Raw genomic sequence first — 20,240 nt, 5'->3', positions numbered from 1 at the left:
ATATCCTGGAAACATACTAACAGGCAGAAAGCAACAGCAAATTTGATCTCATGCATTCACACCTCATAGATCTATCTCGGAAAGACAGGTATTCCTTTCTCTTCAACAGCTAAGCATGTCTAGAAGAGAAGGCAGTACAATCATTGGATACTGTTCTCAATTCCATCTTTGTGGTCTAACCTTGCTCGCTTGTGTGTTAATTTCCCAACTTTGTCCAGTGATGTGCACACATACAGCCAGCCTGGTGCATCTACCATGATATCAGCTTTAAACTAAAAGTCCAAGGCTGTCCTTTGAATTTATAGACATGGCTGTGTGATCTCTCCTAGTTGTGTAACTTCTAGTTTGTACCAGCACTTGTAGCATAAGATGCAAGCCTTGAAGCCTTGTACAGCTCAGAAACCATCAGAGTGCAGAGTACCCACTATAGAAACAAGTACATAGCTAATGCTGAGCAGTTACAGTCATTATCATTTTACATACTAAAAATGTTCAAATATAGGTTATTGCTCATCCTAAGCATAAGATTTTAGACTTTTCAATTAATTAATAGCTTTGTTTTATTCTATAATGAAAGACAGTAGACCTTCATATGACCACAACAAGCTAGAGATTGGCTTCTGGAATATTTATTGTAATATTTTTATGCTATAATAAGTTACTACTCAAACTTCTAACATCTCAAAAAGTGTCAAAATGATGAAACTCTCATCTAATTTTACTGTAATAGTAACCCTGATGTACAGATTTAATATAGTTTATCAAAACTGTTTGATAATGCCACTAGAATTACCTTCTAATTTTTAAATAACAGGAAATGTACTGGATCCCATTCTAGAATTAGAGCTGGATTAATTCAGCCACAATAATTATATTTCATAAAAAAATGATGATACAACTGAGATAAGAAAGATATTAGTGTTCATGGTTTTCTAATATTCTAAAATCTGCAACTACTAACTACATAAATTATCCTGTAGGCATTATCTGCCATCAACCCCACGAGGGATTCATTTTGCACAGACTTCGTGGGAGTTTGTGACACACTGGGTCACTATCCTAAATATATGTGTGTAACATACACTAGAATTTTATGTAAACATGGAGAAGGGGAAAAAAACAAGCATTAATCCTTCTGATTCTTTAAAAAATTAAACAGACTATTGGTAATCACAAAACTTTGAAGCAAACAATGAGAAGAAACCAGGTGCTCTTTGAAAAATTCAAATGTGTTCCCTCAGCTAGGGATTGTCAGTGTCCTCATGGCTTACAATCTTACACAAAAATCCCTCAAAGTTGCCCATATACGATAAAATTCAGAAAACTGAAATGTTGGTTGCCCTTACTAACCCTCAGACACACACTGCGACTGTCTGCCCAATGAGAAAAACCAGTTTCACTCACCATCAGCTGTTTCAATGGCACTAAACACTAGTGCCATTCAAATCAGCTCAAATCAGCCTCCGTGTAGTCCCATACGCTGCGCTGAACCTATAAGCACAACACCCTGGATGCAGCACCTAGGCTGTATGCCCATCTGCCAGAAGTTTCATGGGAGCACATAAGTAAAGTGTAGAACATGCTGTGTGAAGAGTACATCAACGCAGCTGTATTTCACCAATGAAATCAGTCTAAGACACACCGTGACACAATTAAATATGATCTCAGGAACACTAAAACCAGAGCATTGATAAAGGAGAAATATTTCAAAATGAGAATTAGAGATGAAAAACATCGAGCCCAGTTAAAATTAAAATATACATAATTTAAAATTTATTCAAACTAGAGCCTTAAAAACACTATAAATACTATAAATATAATAGTCTTTTATTGAGGCATCATAATTATATCATCCTATAGTTATGGGTATATATTTTCATTATTATACTGGTAATCCTGAGACTGCCAGGTCCCCCCAAAAAACTAATTTATGTTATTAAATGTTCTCCAAAAGAAACAAGTCTGTTGTTGGATTTGAAAATATTTTTACAACTGCCACTTCATTAACTATTCCATGGGAATAGTTACAGCATGTACAGTTGGATGTACATCTAAACCATACAGCAACACAATAACAAGAATAATCCCTGAGAGGAAGCTGACAACCGTAGAGAACAAAACCTTTATCAATGCTACTACTGCAAAATGGTGTCAAGAGGAAGGGCTGATCAACTAAGGTCCTAAGACTACACACAGTAGGTCTTGCTGTCGACTTACAAGTCAGAAGTGTTGAGAGGAAGGGCTGGCCAACTAAGGCTCTTTTCTTTTTTTTTTTTTTTTTTTTGGTTATTTTATTTATTTACATTTCAAATGTTGCCCCCCTTCCCAGTCTCCCCTCCACAAACCCCCATCCTATCCCCCTCCCCTTTGCCTCTAAGAGGGTGCTCCTCTACCCACCCACTCCTGCCTCATTCCTCTAGCATCTGTCTAGGCTGGGGAATCAAGCCTTCCCAGGACCTAAGGCTTCCCCTCCCATTGATGCCAGATATGGCAATCTTACTCTTTGGTTGGTGGCTTAACATCCCTGGGAGCTCCGGGAGGGGGAGAGGGTCTAGTTTGTTGATATTGTTGTTCTTCCTATGGGGTTGCAATTGCAAGGCTTCACACAGTGCATCTTTCTGTTAACCTACAAGTTGGACAGCACTGTCTCTGAAATCTGATTTGTCACAACTCCATGAAGTGTTAAGGGTATCTAATGGAAAGAGAAACCAAGGCAGATGACGGTCAGTTATGAGAAATGCAGAATGTGAAACAGCCACACTTGAGTCACGTGAGCAGTAAACTATCCTAAGCCACTGTGTGGGTAGAAAATCAAGGAGAACAGAGTAATTAGCAATAGATTGAGTAATTAATCTGAGGTTATTATTTCAAATTCACTTTAGTCAAAGAACCCAAACTTAGTTACATCAAATATTACTATATGTTCATAAATCAAGATATCAGTTCCATATAGGAAGGCATATAATTTTTCCTTTGTTTGTTTGTTTGTTCTTGAACTCCCTCCCTGAAATCATATAGCCCACAAACAGAATTTACCTCTAACACCACAAGCATATTATCTTCCCAGGAGGTACTTAGGAAATATTTACAGAATTAATGACTAAATAATAAATTATTTATCATTAATAATTAATAATAAAATTAATGTTGAAAAGGCTAATCATTGGGAAAGACAACACTACTTCCTGGGAATAAAAAAAAACATAAAAGTGGATATTTGAGAGTAATGAGAAGTTCATTTTCCTTTTTATTCTCCAAAAATGATAATTCAATCATTTTGAAGTTCTAAGCAGCCATTAAAATAAGGCATAAGGATATTTGATACTGATATAAGAGTAATTCTCTGCTAACACTTTTATTGTCACCGTAACAAGTGCATGAGAGAAACAGTTTAAACGGAAGATTAATTTGGCTCCCTGGGTTTCTGAGGGGTTTAGTCCATTATTCAATATCCTAGTGATATGAACATATAGCCATGGAAGCTGCGCACGTGGTGGCAGCCCGGAAAAAGAGGAGACTGGACCAGGGACAAGGAATGCACTCCTCCAAAGGCAGGCCTCTGTGGCCTGCTTTTCCACCAGACTCCCCCTCCTCCAGGCAGTAAGGCTACAAACTCATCCTTAGATAACCCCCTAATGAAGCTAGTGCCCTCCCAACCCAATCACCTCTCATTAGCGCCACCAGCTGGGCATATAGTGCATGAGCATCTTGGAGGGGATGCCTGCTCATCAAAGTACATTTCCCAGCAATGCTCATAACTGAGAAAAGTTAATGTTCAGAACAATGCATACATTACTTCTTCTATTTCCCATTAAAAACTAGGTAACCAGGGAAAGAAACTAAATCAAAGTTTTCTGACATTCAAGAGAAACTGGAAATAGAGGAAAGAGTCTTAGTTGTTTTAAAATAAATAAAAAAAAAATGTTGGGAGGAAAATCTAAAGTCAGATGGATCGCAGAAATAGGAATATTTTTCACTATGTATATTTTATTTGTATGCTCCGACCACTTTATTATATTATTTTCACCCTGTTATATTCAGTATTTTACATTTTATTTAAATAAGTTTAAAGCAAATGACTTTAAAACAAAGTTTTAATCCAAAATCAGAACTGTCACACTATGAACACAGTGTCTCAGGCATCCAGTCTCAAGTGCCCCTTCCACTTCGGGACCTTAAATTGACTGAAGGAGCCCCAGGCGCTTGTCACCATGGTCAACAGTGAGATGATTATTTACACAAAACTTGCTTCACCTAGAAGTGAAGTTTGATTAAAATGAATGCAGATAGGCAATACAAGACAATGTTCATTGTGGGTTGGGACCCATGCCTTACTAGCCAGAAAACTTATTCAAGGTACATGGACCTCAAGTCCTCCCAAAGACCATCAAAGCCATCCAAGCTGTCTGCCCTCCCTCCTTTCTCCATTCTGATCTTGCATTTTCAAAACTCCTGTCTCCACCTGAGCTTCCCTTGACCCTCAGCTTACTTTTGCATGCTCCTTTGATAAGTTTTCCCTTTTCCCCTGTGCTACTCACACTTTGTCTTCTCAGTAAAGCCCACCTTGGCTCCCTATAAAGAGTTCTGTACCACCCTCCCCATCTGTCTGTCTTTCTGTCTCTCTCAGTCTTTGTGTAGGTTTCTCTCTCTCTCTCTCTCTCTCTCTCTCTCTCTCTCTCTCTCTCTCTCTCTCTCTCTCTCTCTCTCTCTCTCTCTCTGCCTTCCTGAGTCTTTTCAAGCTTATTTACCTTGTTTGTAATCTAGAAAATAAAGTCAAGATTTGGTTCTAATGTTTGCTGAAAGAGAAACCACTGGAAGAATGCCTGGGCATTAGACAGTCATGACTGTTTACTGAATACATGAATAATGAATAGAACTTGGTGTGCCCTAAGCAGACATCCTTCTGTGTTCTTCCAATTCTGGAAACCTATTAGTCACTCAGACTTGCTCATCTCATATACCTTACCGCTGGGAATACTATCAACTTCAAGCCTAAATCCCAGGTGACATGTTAACGATCCCCAGTCTACTACTGCACACCTAGATTGTCATGATTGAGGCCAATTCTGTGTCTCCTCTATGATCATGTTCATCATGTTCATTTCCTCTTTGGCCTTTTCAATACCCAAGATATAAGTTACAATTTGTAAAACACATGAAACTCAAGAAGAACGAAGACCAAAGTGTGGACACTTTGCCCCCTTCTTAGAATTGGGAACAAAACACCCATGGAAGGAGTTACAGAGACAAAGTTTGGAGCTGAGACAAAATGATGGACCATCTAGAGACTGCCCTGTCTGGGGATCCATCCCATAATCAGCTTCCAAACGCTGACACCATTGCATACACTAGCAAGATTTTGCTGAAAGGACCCAGATAGAGCTGTCTCTTGTGAGACTATGCCTGTGCCTGGCAAACACAGAAGTGGATGCTCACAGTCAGCTATTGGATGGAACACAGGGCCCCCAATGGAGGAGCTAGAGAAAGTATCCAAGGAGCTAAAGGGATCTGCAACCTTATAGGTGGAACAACAATGTGAACTAACCAGTATCCCCCGGAGCTCATGTCTCTAGCTGCATATGTATCAGAAGATGGCCTAGTCGGCCATCACTGGAAAGAGAGGCCCATTGGTCTTGCAAACTTTATATGCCCCAGTACAAGGGAACTCCAGGGCCAAGAAGTGGGAGGGGGGAGGAAAGTGGGCAGGAGGGCATGGGGGACTTTTGGGATAGCATTGGAAATGTAAATGAAGAAAATACCTAATTAAAAAAAAGGAAAAAAAATCCATCTCACATGATCAGCAGCTACAAAGAAATCCCATAAGACCCTGTCCTTAAGCACAGGGCTGTTAAGGCATCCTCTTGCATGAGAGACATTCAGAGAAACATCTGTGTGATATTCTCCACTCAGAACTCATCCAAGCTTTCTATGACCCAGTGGGTTGATTTTCCATACCAGCTGCTCATTACCATCAGCCAGAATGATTTTTCACAATCTTACACTTTCTTCTAGTCCCCACTTACCCACGAAAGTCTAAGACTTCCTCACACATTTACAGACCCATCTGAACTTCTGAGTATGATGTGTATGTCATTTATAACTGGATGCTGCTACAGTTTTTAATTCTCACTTTTCGTACCTTTGATAAGCTTAATCTAAACACGCTATTTGATACTGTGCAGCCTTCCATCCTCTCCCTATCTGCCAACTGTCCCGTACGGTACTAAAGTTTTGAAGGGTACACTGCATTTTCCAGCTCTAAGGAGCCTTCCTTTCCTTTATTTAAAATCAAGTACCATATACTTTGCACCTCCAGAGAAGTCAGTACAGTGACGAGCAAAGGAATGTTTACCGGTGACAAGCAGATGACATTACATTTACATTTAAAGATTTTTAAACCCATAAAGTTACGATTTCTGGAGTTTATCATACAAGTCACTCTAATGCCTTTTATCTTTAAAGCACCAAAGTCCAATGCAATAAGTCAATATCACAGCAGCAAAATAATGGGAATTAACATGCAAGTGTTTTTAGAACTCTGTTATTATATATCACTCAGATATAGTCATTAGGAAGAGCTATAATTCCCCAAGCCTTGAATGTGTGAAAATAGTTTTAAGAATGTCTAAAGATCCACTCTGCTGTTCTTTTTAAAGTAATATTTGAGCACAGTCATTAGAAGAGAAACCATGTGGCTGTAAGTGATAGTTTTATATTGTTGTCTTAAAATCTGAGGAATTTGCTTCTTTAAACAAGTGGATGACAATTATATAATAGCAGTTTTTGTTAGTCTCTATGAGTAAAAGAAAATAAAGAATAACTCAATATTGGCTGGATATTTAAATATGAGAGTTAACTTAAAATCAGTACACTTGAGAACTGGAGAGATACCTGAGTTGGTATAGTACTTCTGTGCAAGCCTGAAGGCATAGGCTCCACCCCAGAGCAAACATGAATATGTGCCATGCATATACTCTAATGGGTACTGTGATGCCAACACTACATCCACCTTAGAAAATACACTAGAACCACTTTACTCACCTAGGCTATTTCAAACAATAGGCATCCCCTGTAAGAGATTCTGATATATTGGACCAGCAGTTGGTTCCAATAACACAACTATTTTCAACGTCCCTCAGAGAATACCATTGTGTAGTCAAAATCAATAACCACTACATTGAGGCTGGAGAGATAGCTCATCAATTAGAATTACATATTGCTCTTACAAAAGCCTCAAATCTGGCTCCTATCACTCCTGTCAGGTGGTTTATATAAATCACCTGCAACTCTAGCTCCAGGAGATCAGATGTTAGCTTCTGGCATCTACAGACATCTACACTCATGCATACACACTCGCACACAGATGAATACAAAAATCAATCAATCAATCAATCAATCAATCAAAACTTCCCCTACTACAGCAGAACAGACCTTTCAAAGACACATTATAACTAAACTTTCCAATTGGCATTACCCTCTTCCCATGGGGCATAAGGCATATGAACACTGCCATTTTGGATATTAGAAACATGTAACATGAACACATGGCTTGTGTACTGAGCAAGTTTCTAAAGACGTTCAAAATATGGACGTTTTATACTCCCCACAATGACTCTATAAGTTGGCACTACTTTATGGCATTTTGCTTCTTCAAAAAACAGCGAACAATACTAGCTACTACTCTGAAATGCTTCTGTACGCATCGAGCCATTTAGTCTTCCCAGAAGTGCCCTTTAAGAAAAAAAAAATTATTGCAATACCATTCAGTAGATGAGGAAATGAAAGCCTAAGAACCAAGAGACACAATAACTTGTTCACAGTAACACAGCCCATGAATGGCAAACTAGGGATTGGAGCAGGGATAGTTCTGATCTAGGAGTAATTTGCAATTGGCAGTGGCCAACAGAAATGAAGGACACTGATAGAGAATGAAGTTATTAAATGTGCCTATCAACATCTCTGGCGAGCTAAGAAATGCCATTGCTAATAAAATTGAGTAAGAGTGATACCATCTGTATTATGACACAGATTACCACAGTTGGACTCAACTGGAGATTCCATGGTGCAGAATGAAAATAATATTGAGAGACGTGTCTGAGGTGGGAGTCCAATTCTGTCAGACGTGAAGGCAAGAAGTGAGCTAGAAGCCAGAGTCCTCCTCGTCGTCCATGCCATAGATGAGAAAGGTGGACTCATGACACACTGTCTGTAAAGGGGGCTCCACGGACAAGGGAAAGCAGCTGGCTATATGAGTAGACCACTTTAACAAATGAGCTTTAACAAATGTATTTTTCAGGATTCATACTCAGGTACATTAAATACCCTCATTTCATTAAGTTTTTGTCTTGGTATTACCTCATTAAATCCTCTTATATTCTGATTTGTGATTGCAAAGTTTACCTTAAAATTAAATTAGTATTTATGAAAAGAGACATTTCTAAACATCAGGTCACAGTTATGAAATGGTGATTTAATCTTAGGCCTAGTTGTTTGGAATCCCACTCAACCTTGTCATCTATGCTCCTCAGATAGGATGGCCATCCTCTTCTAGAGGTGGCCAAGTGTTAAGTCTGCAGTGGTCCCCTACCATCCTTTGATTAGCTAAATCACACATACAGTCTCTCAACCAATATCACAATACCTGTACATTGAGTTTTTAACATTTCAAGCTATCTGTTAGCCAGCCTAATAGAAAGGATTTAAGACAGTTCTACTTAGCTACAGAGAAATCTCCGAAGAACATTTTTTCCTTTCAAAATAAAACCCAGCAATATACCAAAACCTTTGTACTTGATGACAACTGTTGTCTCTAAAGGGAATTCCTTTTGCAGGATCGCCGCTCAGCCTCCAGCCTGGTGTCTGTTGAGGGAAGTTATATGAAACATCCAAGTGAATCCACTACCTTCTATTAGCAGCAGTGCTGAGAATGATCTGGTGCGCCTCCACACTCCTTCTCCTCGCCTGCTTCTTTTTATTAGGTCCTAATACTCTGAATTATTATTTAATGTTCAGAAAACAAGAGCTAATATGTATTTTCATAGCTGTTGCCATATTTTTCTGAAGTGTCATTTTCTTTGATAGCTTTGAACTTTAACAGCTCCTTTTCTTTTGTATGCATATCCAAGCCATCTCTTAGAGATATAGTTTTTAGAAATAAATAACTTCCCAATAAAAACTAATGAAACAAAAAGAGATAGTAAAAAAAAATCTTCAGATACTATTGAATACAAAGAATGAAGAACGCCGCTGTCAAGATTAGAATCAGTAAATAAAGACTTGAGAACCTCAGAACAATTAAGAAATCAATTTTATTGTCTATTAGGCTCAAGACAGTGCCTGTTGGGTTTTAAAGAGTAAATCATGTTTATTCAGTTAATTCATAAGCTTGTAGCTCACTTACTGAACTGCTAATGTTCAATACAGAACAACATTAAACACACATGAGGACTGACACTGGGCTTGGATCAGGGTGCTTCATAGGAGATTAAATAAGAACCACACTGGTCCTGTGAGACCCAGCAGCTCTTCAGTCCCCACCTTCCTTGATTGGTTTTGGTATTTGGCAACATCAAATAATGGGTCACACATCTCTGAGCTCTCTGTTCTTGTATCAGTTAAATTCCTTGAACAAAATGTCCCCTTAAAAACTATGCCATTCTACAAAAGAAACATGGCATAACACAAACTGCACTTCGATGTCTGGTGCATTGCCTCGTATTTTGAATATTTGCTAAGTAGAAGAACAGCTGAACTAATGCTTCTCAGGGGAACACACTATTTCAGACAACACGACAATGAAAGTCGAACCAGAAACTGACTTGATTTGTTTTTCAAGAAACTGGAATATTTGTGACTTATTAGGGAAGAAAACCATTTAGACTGACAGGGGTGTCATGCTATCATTCAGTTTGTTTGCAGTTGTCTGAAGGCATCTCTCAAACTTCAATAGCATCTTCAACTGTTGGAAAGCATCTATTTAGAATACATAAATTGTCTCAGGTCAGGTGATAAGGAACCACTTAGCAGTGGAAATGCGCGAAGCTTACAGAGCACCGACATCTGTACTGTGTTTTCCATAACTTCAGGAGGTGATTTTATTTTTGTACAATGAAGAAAACAGCGCAGCAGCAAGAGAGACTCACAAAGACAGTTCAGGATGGTTTCATCTGACAAATGGGGCAGGGAAGAAAGAGCAGACGAGAGAAGCTTGCTGATATTAGGGAAGTCCAAAAACAAACAGACAACAACAAAAGCTTCTGAAAGACTGGCTTTTGAATAAAAATATAATCTGTGTCTTAGACTTTACTGCATATATTAATTAGTTCTAGGGGACAACAGACATTCTGATAACAGAGGTTAGGGCTGGGAGGGGTGGCTCCATGGCTAAGGTGCTTGCTGTGCTATCATGAGGTGCTGAGTGCAGGTCCCTAGACCCAAAACTAAATCACACATGGTTCAGAACTGGGATACAGAGTAGCCTAAAAGGTGAACTCTTGGTTCAGTTCAAGATCCTACTTCAAACACATGTGATGGCAAATATCTCAGGGAGACACCCAACATCAACCTATGGACTCCACACTGGGACACACAAATGAGGCCAGTGGCATACACATGTGCACACACCTGTACACACCCATGCTTATACCAGAGAAGAGAGAGAGAAAGAAGGGGGATAGATGACGAAGATGACAGTGAAGTAAAAGAGGAGATGGAGGAGGAAGAAATAATAATTCACAAAGACCAGGAGGAAGCTAAGAAATATCTTAAAAGAAGGTGACAGCCTGGAGGGAATGGCTGAAAGATTTTAACCTAAAAGATGCTATGAAGACTTTAATATAATCCAAAGCCACAGCTCTCTGGTGTTGCTTAAAAGCTGAAGAACAACTCAAGAAACATATCCCTTTGTAAAAATAATAAATTCACTAAAATGTTCATAGACATTAATAGGCCAAAAGGGACCATCAGACTTCTCACATTAAGTTAGCCATGAAAAGAGTCAAATAAAATTCTGTTCATTCATGGGAAATGGATCTGTAAAGTCACAGAAAACTATTTTTAACCAATGCAAAACAGACTTCTGAAATAACATCTAGTTGAAGTATGTATCTTCCTTTTTTTTTACTACAAAAATCAAAATGAGAAAACCTAACAGTCGTCAATTGATCTTTAATGATCAAAGGTAGACCTCACCAGGGGAGAACCATTAATGAAGTTAAAATTATTTTAATTCTTAAATATAAGTGATACTAAATAAAAAATTTCAATACTGCTAATAAACTAAACATGACCATATACATAAGCTAATTTACCATAAAAATGGAAATATACATGATACACAGTTTAAAGGGATTTTCTAAAAATGTTTAATTCTTTATACAGTGTGGCAATATTATGAATGCATCTCTTATATTCTCAGAGACTGGAACATTTTCTGGACCTCAGAGCCAGAGTGAATAATATACCTTAAAGCTACTTAAGACTGCTAGCCTACTGTGTCCTCAAACTGTTTAACTTGCCTTTAAGAGACCAGTGCAAGAACCTAAATGCTTGTCTTCAGTTATCCATGTTAACAATTTTTACAACCTAAGATAATGCACAGCTGTAATCTTGAATTATGCACTCTTCCATGCTCCTGGCTCAGGTAATGTGTGTCCATCATTTGCCAAAAGCAGAAAATACAGAAGACGTGAGTAACTTTCTAAAGTCCCCCATAAATGTAACCATTTATGGATATTGGTTGGTAAACAATGATGCTTCTTATCTGGGTTAGTTAGTTTCATTTGGAGCCAGTGACTTAGTCCCTTGTAAATCTCCTTTACAGAGGTTTGTAAAGCAGTGATTCTCAACCTATGGGCACGACCCCTTCAGGGGTTAGACTGACCTTTTTGTAGGTTGCAAAGCTGATATATTTCATATCAAATATTTATATTACAATTCATAACAGTAGCAAAATTACAGTTATGAAGTAGCAATGAAAATAGTCTTGGTAGGGGGATGGCCACAATGTGAGGGACTGCATTAAAAGGGTCACAGCATCAGGAAGGTTGAGAACCGCTGCTATAAAGAGTCCCATTCCTTCTTCCTGTGATGCTCTTCATGCTTCCCAATAAAGACAGAGAGAAGCCCTTTGTTAGGGATGGTCACATACACCCGACAAACACAGATGCAGACACAGATTCAAATTCAGACTCACACATCAGACAGACAGAAGACAGAGTCACAGGAAACATGAAGTGGAGAATTCAAATCTTGACTTGCTCTTGATTAATCTACTTTAAGGGGGAATTCTTTCATATCTTTTCTTAATGGGACATTCATAGGTGACTCAGAGTTAATCACAACTAATTATAATCTTCACAACAAAGTATTTAAAATATAAATTTTATTCTTAACTGCCAAAGTTCATGTTAAGGAAACAGATCTCATAAAATTTGTAGCCCAAGAATTGTTTCCCTTTTTATCAGCTAGGACAAGGCATATAAAATAAATTCCCATGGAAATCCTGGTGTCCAGTGAGACATGAAGAGAACTGAAAGCTGCCTGCCTCTACTGAAGGAAACATAAAACAAGACACAAAACTTTAAAACCTCCGTTGCCAAGATAATGTTGAGAGCCTCCTAAGATGAGAGCGACCCATAGCAGTCTAAGTCAGGGTTCCACAGGACATGTGACCTTAGCCGGCAGGAGGGGGTCAACAGGGAGGGGGGACAACAGAATCGCCTTCCCACAGGCTCCAATCCATACACAGAACCTGTCTGTGTGTGTGAGAGCAACAGCAACTTTCGGGGTTATTCAGTCTTAACAACTTGGAAATTGGATGTCTCAGTCCCAAGTAGGAAGGTATCCATCAATACTCTCCAATGGCATCTGGCACTTCGTGTACCTCGAAAGACAAGCAAGTGGGGGAGTAGATGGGGAGAAGAGAAGAAGTCTCCTGGCAACCAGACTCTCAGGATATGATTGCCAGGCACTGAAGTTGCAAGTTAGTGTCTCAAAATCTTGGGATACAGCAAGAGAAGTTTCCAGCTGCCTTAAGAGATGAGTTCCTAAAAACTAAGCAGATTGCCAGCTGGAGACCACTTGAGTTGTTTGGGTTTGAGGTAGTCACAAATAAATTGCTATAACATTTACATAAATATTTCTGTGTAAATGTAGGTTTTTATTTTACTAAAGAGTTTTGCGTGATGTTTTCTTTTTTCAGGGGGAGAGAGAGAGAGAGCAAAAGGAGGGGGGAGAGTTTATGTGAATGAAGGTGGAATGGGAAAGCACTAACTTCCTATTGAGGCTAAGAAGACTTCAGGAAACAGAACAGAACTCTTGAAATGAATCTAGGAGTGGCCTGAGTCATTTTTCATTAAGTAGATATAGTCTAACCTGTTTAGGATTGTTGAACAATGCCAAATGAAATAATCTATTCCACACATTCTCCTTTAATTTGGTTACATTATAATGCAATTTAGAAGCATTCTGGGTTTCACGGTCAGTTTACTCTCATTGGGTTCTTGGTATTTCTAAACTAAAACAATACAGTTTTCTCACAAAAACCATTAAAGCATATAACATGTAATTAAAAGTTGTAATTTTTAGTCTGGCTCTTTGGATAACGATGAATCAACATTACCAGTGACTGCTACGTTAGTAAAGTTTAAGAATCCATGTCATATAGCTCCTGATGGAATACCACTGGGCTTGATGCACAACGCTTACCGAGATAATGTAACCAGCATGTGTTGACAACAGGACACAAACTCAACACTGTCTATCTGAGGGCCTTAGTGCTGCTCAATGTGTCATTTACACTCTGCAATTCAGGAGACTTCATTTTTTTTTCCAATGCTAAAACCAAATGTTGAAATGATGTATTTCCTACAGACTCTGACATCATTGACAGACAAGTGTCATTCCAAATTGAAACATACTGCAAAGGTTATGGGGAATATCACCAGTGTGAAGCCTATAAGAGAGCTTGCACATCACTTGAGAACATTTTCTCGCCATGGAACATGAACAGAGAAAGCACAAGGTAAAGACTGGACATTTGTACCTGAATCAGTGAGAATGTGGGAGACAATAAAGATCTTGTTTTTTGCTAGCACTTTCTATTTAGCTGAAGGTAATAAATTATCAAGAACTCTATGTCTTCTCTGTTTTGCTTTCACTCATCCTTTCAAAATTGCTTATCTTCACGTGAAATTAGCTGAGTGCATTTTATATATTAAGTACTGGTTGTTTCCCAGGTAATTTTATATTAGAGAGAATTCTTCATTGAGTTCAGTGAAGTTACCTTTAGTGTTAAAAGCTGTAATAGTTTGCTGTTAGTCTTCTAAATACTGTCATTTTGTTTTGCTTTTAGGATAGAGTCTGCCTGTATTGGTCAATCTAACTTCAAACTCACCATCCTTCCTCTTCAGGCTTGCAAGGGTTAGAATTATCAGCATGGATTACCAAAAGCTATAGGACAGCTTTATAAAATAAATATTGCTACTTTATTGGTGAAAGCAATTACTTGTATAATCATCTTAATTTGCCTAATGCAGATCTCAAATACATAATTATCAGTAAGTTTTCCTGTGTGTAATAATTACTTAAAATACCTCAGTGAATTGTATCACAAGACATTTTTAAAAACAAAATAGATATTACACCCCTGGAAGAAAAATAAAAGGAACCATGTAACATTGAGAAACAATTGTTTCACTTGAGACATATTTTTCTTAAATACATCCTCCCTGCTAAGTTTATGAAACCTTGGAAAGTAAAGAAGTTAAAATGCACTCCGTGTCCACTGGAAAGGTAAAATAAAATTAAACTCCAAATAACTGCAAACAAGCTGCATTAAAATTGCAATGTATTACTTAAACATCAAATCAATTGTTTCTAAAATTATCTTTCAGGAAAACTATTTTAAAGTACAATTCATTTGATTTCAAAGTCAAATTCTAAAGGGGAAAAAAATCCACAAAACTAATATCAACAATGTCCTAACAGTCCATACCTCTCCATATTTAAATAATTCTGGCTTTTGATAAGTTGTCACAAAAACAGACATTAAGTAAAGTCTAGAGACCAAGTGAAAGGCACAGTCATGTGACACCCTCAGGCAATTTCCCAGATTACTCACACATTATCAAATAAAGCCATAAAGTGTTGGAAATGAACCTATCACGAATGACATATTGCCGACCTCTCCCTAAGTGTCCAGTTCCCACTTGAAAGTTCTCAAGGACCCCACATGGTAGCCTTGTGAATACAAAGAGCTGTTATCACATAAATAAAAAAGAAAAACAAGTCAAAAATAATTAAAAATTATGTGGAAGGAACTACAATTGCTGTCTCTTGTTAGAGATAGCAAATGAATACACATGCATATAGACACCCAAAAAAAGCAAATAAAGAGGGGTGGCGGGTGTATCCAGTGGCAGAGATGTAACAGAAAGTGTGCTTAAAGTTAAGATTCAACAACAAAACCTCAGCAAGGCTTTGGGTCTGATAAGAAAGATGCATCCCGAGATCACTTCCAAATCCGTGGTAAAGCCAGGTACTATGATTTTGAATACATAGGACTGTGGTCCAGGATGCAAAGCGCCATGTGCCTGTTAGACACAGTTATCTCGTCACACCTTCAAGGCTTACCTCGTAAGACCAGACACACTGCGTCCCGCCGAAGCGGCGAACACACCTTCCTACTTCTACGTCTTCGTGTGTGGTGTACATCTCTCGGAGGCATTCGCCGATATGAGGCACCATCCGCCTGAGAACCTCTCTGCTGAAGATCATGCCAGGTCCTCCCATGCAGAAGTTCTCCCCGGGCTCCAGCCCCAGCTTTCCGAGTTCTTCAGTATTGCCCAGGCCCGTCTGTCCCAGGTAGAGAGGCTTGCTGCTATTTAGGGATCTTAGAAATTCTTCTAACTTATCACCTAAAAAGAGAAAGCCGAGAGTCACCTCCTGTCCTCATTTCACAGGCAATTACCATGTTCAATGGAGTGAGAGAACTTCCGCCATTTCTCTTAACCTCCGTGTACACCTGGTACCATTGGGAAGAAGAAGAAATAATTCTCCTTTCTGTCATTTTTTTCCTTTTTATCAATTATTTTATCTATTTACATTTCAAATGCCCCCCCTTTCCCTGTCCCAACACAAAGTTGGGTATTTCTTAAACCTTAACACAATTTTAACGAATCTGCCATCCAATTTCAGCAGAGGTGAGATGAAGATAAGGGGAATAAAGACTGTTTCTTAGCACATTTGAAGTAACAAAGTCTCCCAGAAACACAACATAATATCAAATGCTGATACTTGGTGTTGGTCTGGCAATCCACCAATCGTTTTCTTTGTCTGTATTTGTGTGTCTATTTCCTGATGTGTGGGGATTCACACACACACACAGAAGCCAGAGTTCAACCTTAGGTCTTCTTCCTCTGGTTGCAAACACTTTGGGTTTGAAGACAGTGTGTTTCTAACTGGCCTGGGTGTCTTTTAGGAGAGTCTTTCTCACTTGCCTGGAGCTCATCAAGTAGACTAGACTGGCAGGGGGGAGAGCTCCAAAGAGCGTTCCACCATATCTCATATGCTTTTCTTTTTGACATCATTTTGGGAGGTGCAAGTCTGGTTCTAATGCATTTTACACATTTAGCTACCTTCATAGCTCCAATATCCAACGATTATTTTTTTATAATAATCATCTAGGTTGGGTGTTTCTCATTAATTAAATTTCAGTCATATATATGTTACATTATTTAGGAGGCAATTTAAATGAAACCTCATCTTGAAATTGAACTTGGGAAGGCATTATTTTAGAGAGAAAAATCATGAACATTACAATCAAAATCATGAGATAAACTGACTTATGTGTGGTAAGTTGATCAAAAGAAGGGATTTAAAATAAAATCCTGTAGCAAGAAGTGTTCAAAGCATTTGATACTCCATATAGCCAAACATGAGAACAAGTTGTCACCCTCTTCAGTGTTCTTAGTCAGCCTTGGCACTCTCAGTTTCGATGGACAGGGTGTGTGGCCACTGTCTCCATCCCGTGTTTCACCCTCCAGCTGTCAACAAGAATTTTTTAAAACTATAACTGGATTCTTAATAGAAATGCATTTTAATTTTAATAGAAACGGAATGTGGCATTTCAAAGATTTGAGGGACAATATACTCCAAATCATTAAAACAAATGGCAGGAGTAGGCCCTAGCAACGCACACTGCAAAGTGTGAGACCTTTGCCAGAAAATCTTTGTGATTGTGATGGGAAATAGAAGCTAGTCACCCTAAAGCCTAGGTTCCACCAGGCAGTGAGCAGAAGGCAATCCTTCTGAAAAAAATCACAGTTTTCACCATAAATATCACATTTGAGGAATACAATTGTAATAGACTTGTTGCCACTTAACCATCAAAATCTCTCATTTCAAAAGGCACCTCCGAGATCTGCTCCTCCCCCTTAAACTCAGAACAGCCCTGTTAACCGGACACCAACTCCTTGCCCCAAAGAAGACCCTTGAATCTGCTTGTCCTTGCACTATGTGAAGGGTATTAACCTCGATCATGACAAAGTCATAGGTCTATAAGTAGCCCGCACATGGTGAGACGGGGTTGCACTCCTTAGAATAAGAGGTAGGGAGCACAGACAGTGGAGGTTGCTCCTCCAGGACAAGCCTATTTTTTTTCTTTGCAATGGTTTTCCCATCTTTTCCACTGTCTGAACCACAACGTTGACTCCTGTGCTCTAAGGAACTTTGAGCTATTGAGCTCTGAAATTCTCTGGCCAGGACTGCTGACAATCTGGATACAAAGCTGCTCCTTTCTTTTAACACTGACAAAGTTTCCTCATGCTGTGGCTGTATGGTGTGGGCTGGGTAGTTCGAGAATCTGTTCAAACGCTGCAGCAACCAAGATCACCTGGTCAGGTTCGACTGTTAGTGTGTATGATGCAGCTTGCGGGGTTCCAGGGTCTGTATAAGTCCAATGCACTGTCTACCCCTTTTCTTCACCTGACCTTTGGGGAGTCATTGCCAATGGATTTTATTAAAGTGTGGCAAAGAATGGGGAATAGGCTGGGAGGTACAGCACACTGGGGCTAGTGGGTGTATTCAAGGTCTCAATATGGGGCAAGTTTCTAAAAGCTTCAGAATGTTCAAACAGGGGTCTGGGACAGTAAACGAAGGCTATCCTCAACTGCAGGCATCCTAAAACTGCTCTAGGTTAAGCTGAAACAAAGGCACAAGGTAGTAAAGCAACAACGTAAAATACCCAGCCCTGCTCTAGCCAGCATCTTGTATCTTGCAATCCTTTAGCCAGGACACGCCCCTCTGGACAGATTGGGGAAACTCACCTACCGCGAGCTTGGGGGAGGGGCGGGAATAGCTTTGGGGTTATCTATGAGGACCCTTTCTTCACCTTCAGAGTAGAGACCTGAGGAAGATGGAATGAACAACTGCAAGAGCGAGGAAAGTGAGTGAATAAACCTGAGCAGGTATGAGGAAGGTACAGACTGCAGGCAAGGAGGTTCAGGCTAAGAATGATGGGCGGATGCGAGGGGTGTGGATAGCTGGCCAGGGGGCTGCAGAAGCCCAGAGCAGGTGCTGGCAGAGAAGCTGTGGAGGAGGTGGGTAGAGGCTGGGGTTGACAGCAGAGAAAGGAATTAGGAGGTGGGCAGGGGGGACAGCTAACACTGGGAGGTCACCTTTGATGTAGACATCGTCGTCGGCGCGCATGAACCACTCATACTTGTCCAGATAGTGGTCGTGCATGTACTTGATCATCATGAAGGACTTTTTCTGGGGAGGGTAGGAATCGTCAACCCCCGGCAGCGCGATGACGGGCAAAGGTGGCGGGGGCTGGCCAAGCGCAGCACTAGGAGATTGCTGACTGGAAAAGAACTCCACGCGGCCAGGGATGAAGCGCGCCCAGGTCCGCTGCGCGGCCAGCGCGCGACTGCCCAGGTACTTCTGTGCGGTCATCACACCCACGTACAGGAAGTCCCCGGGTCCGGAGGTCGGGGCAGCGGCACCCCCGTCCCCGCTGCCGTTGTGGCTGCTCCCCGGCCGGCCACCCTTCCGAGGGTCAGCCGCGCCCCCATCCTCCTCCTCCGGTTCCCCTTTGGCAGCGGGAGCGTCGGGAAGCGCCGTCGCACCTTCGGGCGTGTGTCCTCGCCTCCTCTGCGGCAACGGAGCCGGCTGCTGCCAGGAGCTGCTCCGAAAACTGGGACCTCCGGGCGCCGCCTCCGGCTGCTGAGGACCGGGGAGCTCGTGGCTGGCAGGGGGCGGCGACTGCTCTAGCCGCGGCCGGGACTGGGGTTGGGGGAGCAGCTGCTGCGCGTCCGCGCGGGGCCCGGTAGCGGAGCGGCCGTAGTAGGAGCAGAGACTGGAGCCGCGTCGCCTCTTCTCGCTCAGCTCGGCCACCCGGGGGGCGATGAGCCAGGACGCGGCGGTGAAGCCCAGGACCAACCCCAGCGCCACGCTCACCCACGGGCGGCGGGAGCGCACGGCCATCGTAGCGGCTCGGAACACGGAGGCAGAGTGGGCGGTGTGGGCGCTGTCGCGGGTCCCCTAGGCTGGCTGCCGCCCCGGCTGGGTCTCCGCGCCCCTAGCCCGGGGCCGTGGAACGCTGCCTGCCCGCCGACGCGGGCTGGCTCTCCCCACACCGAGCTGCGCTGCAGCTCCGGGCGAGGTGGCAGCTCTGCTCCGCGCTGGGGCTCCCGCCGAGGGTCGGGAGTGAAACTTCGGCAGCGGCAGAGGCGGAGGCGGCGGCGGCGGCGGCCGCGAGAGGAGCTGCAGGAGGAGGAGCGGCGGCGGCAACGCGTCCGCTTCTCGGCTGCCACCCTGTCACAGGCGCGCCTGGTCCCTCCTCCTCCCGAAGCCTCCGCCCTCGCTCCCCGCCTCCCGCCCGCCCGCTGCCGGGCTTGGGACCGGCCCGAAGGAGGAGCCACCCGCGTCGTGGCTGCCAGGCGTGGGGAAGCGCGGGCCGCGGTATTTCCCCATCACCCGCTCTTGGACGCCCCCCAGCCTGCGCCTGGGTCGGCCATCCTCCTCTCCGGAAGGAAACGAAGCCTGTGCGGCCACCTCGGGCTTTCAGCGCGGCTGTCCCCTGGTCTCCCCCTCCTCTGGCTCCACTCTGGGTCCCGACCCGCCCCCACCCCCGCCCTCTAGATACCGCTTCCCCGGCCTTGGTTAAGCTCCTCCGGATGTCTCTGCCCCGCTGGGTTTTTCCAGGGAGCTCGGATGCCGGAGCCCCCTGCAAGCTCGCA

General features: G+C 41.8%; 1 protein-coding gene across 1 annotated transcript in view; it reads right to left on the bottom strand.

Annotated features, from left to right (window-relative positions):
- Window positions 1–19,794, bottom strand: part of Chsy3 (chondroitin sulfate synthase 3) — a 255,294-nt gene extending 235,500 nt beyond the window's left edge. Inside the window, exons 1-2 of the mRNA XM_021150917.2 lie at window positions 18,678–19,794; window positions 15,634–15,917 (exon numbers count right to left, since the gene is read on the bottom strand). Of these exons, the coding sequence (XP_021006576.1) occupies window positions 15,634–15,917; window positions 18,678–19,485 (1,092 nt within the window). The 5' untranslated portion in view covers window positions 19,486–19,794. The remainder of the gene's footprint in view (window positions 1–15,633; window positions 15,918–18,677) is intronic.
- Between the last annotated feature and the right edge of the window lie 446 nt (window positions 19,795–20,240).

This window comes from Mus caroli, unplaced genomic scaffold (assembly GCF_978045245.1).
Source record: "Mus caroli unplaced genomic scaffold, Mus_caroli_1 scaffold_19, whole genome shotgun sequence".
NCBI lineage: Eukaryota > Metazoa > Chordata > Mammalia > Rodentia > Muridae > Mus > Mus caroli.
This window is presented reverse-complemented; position numbering and strand designations above follow the sequence as displayed.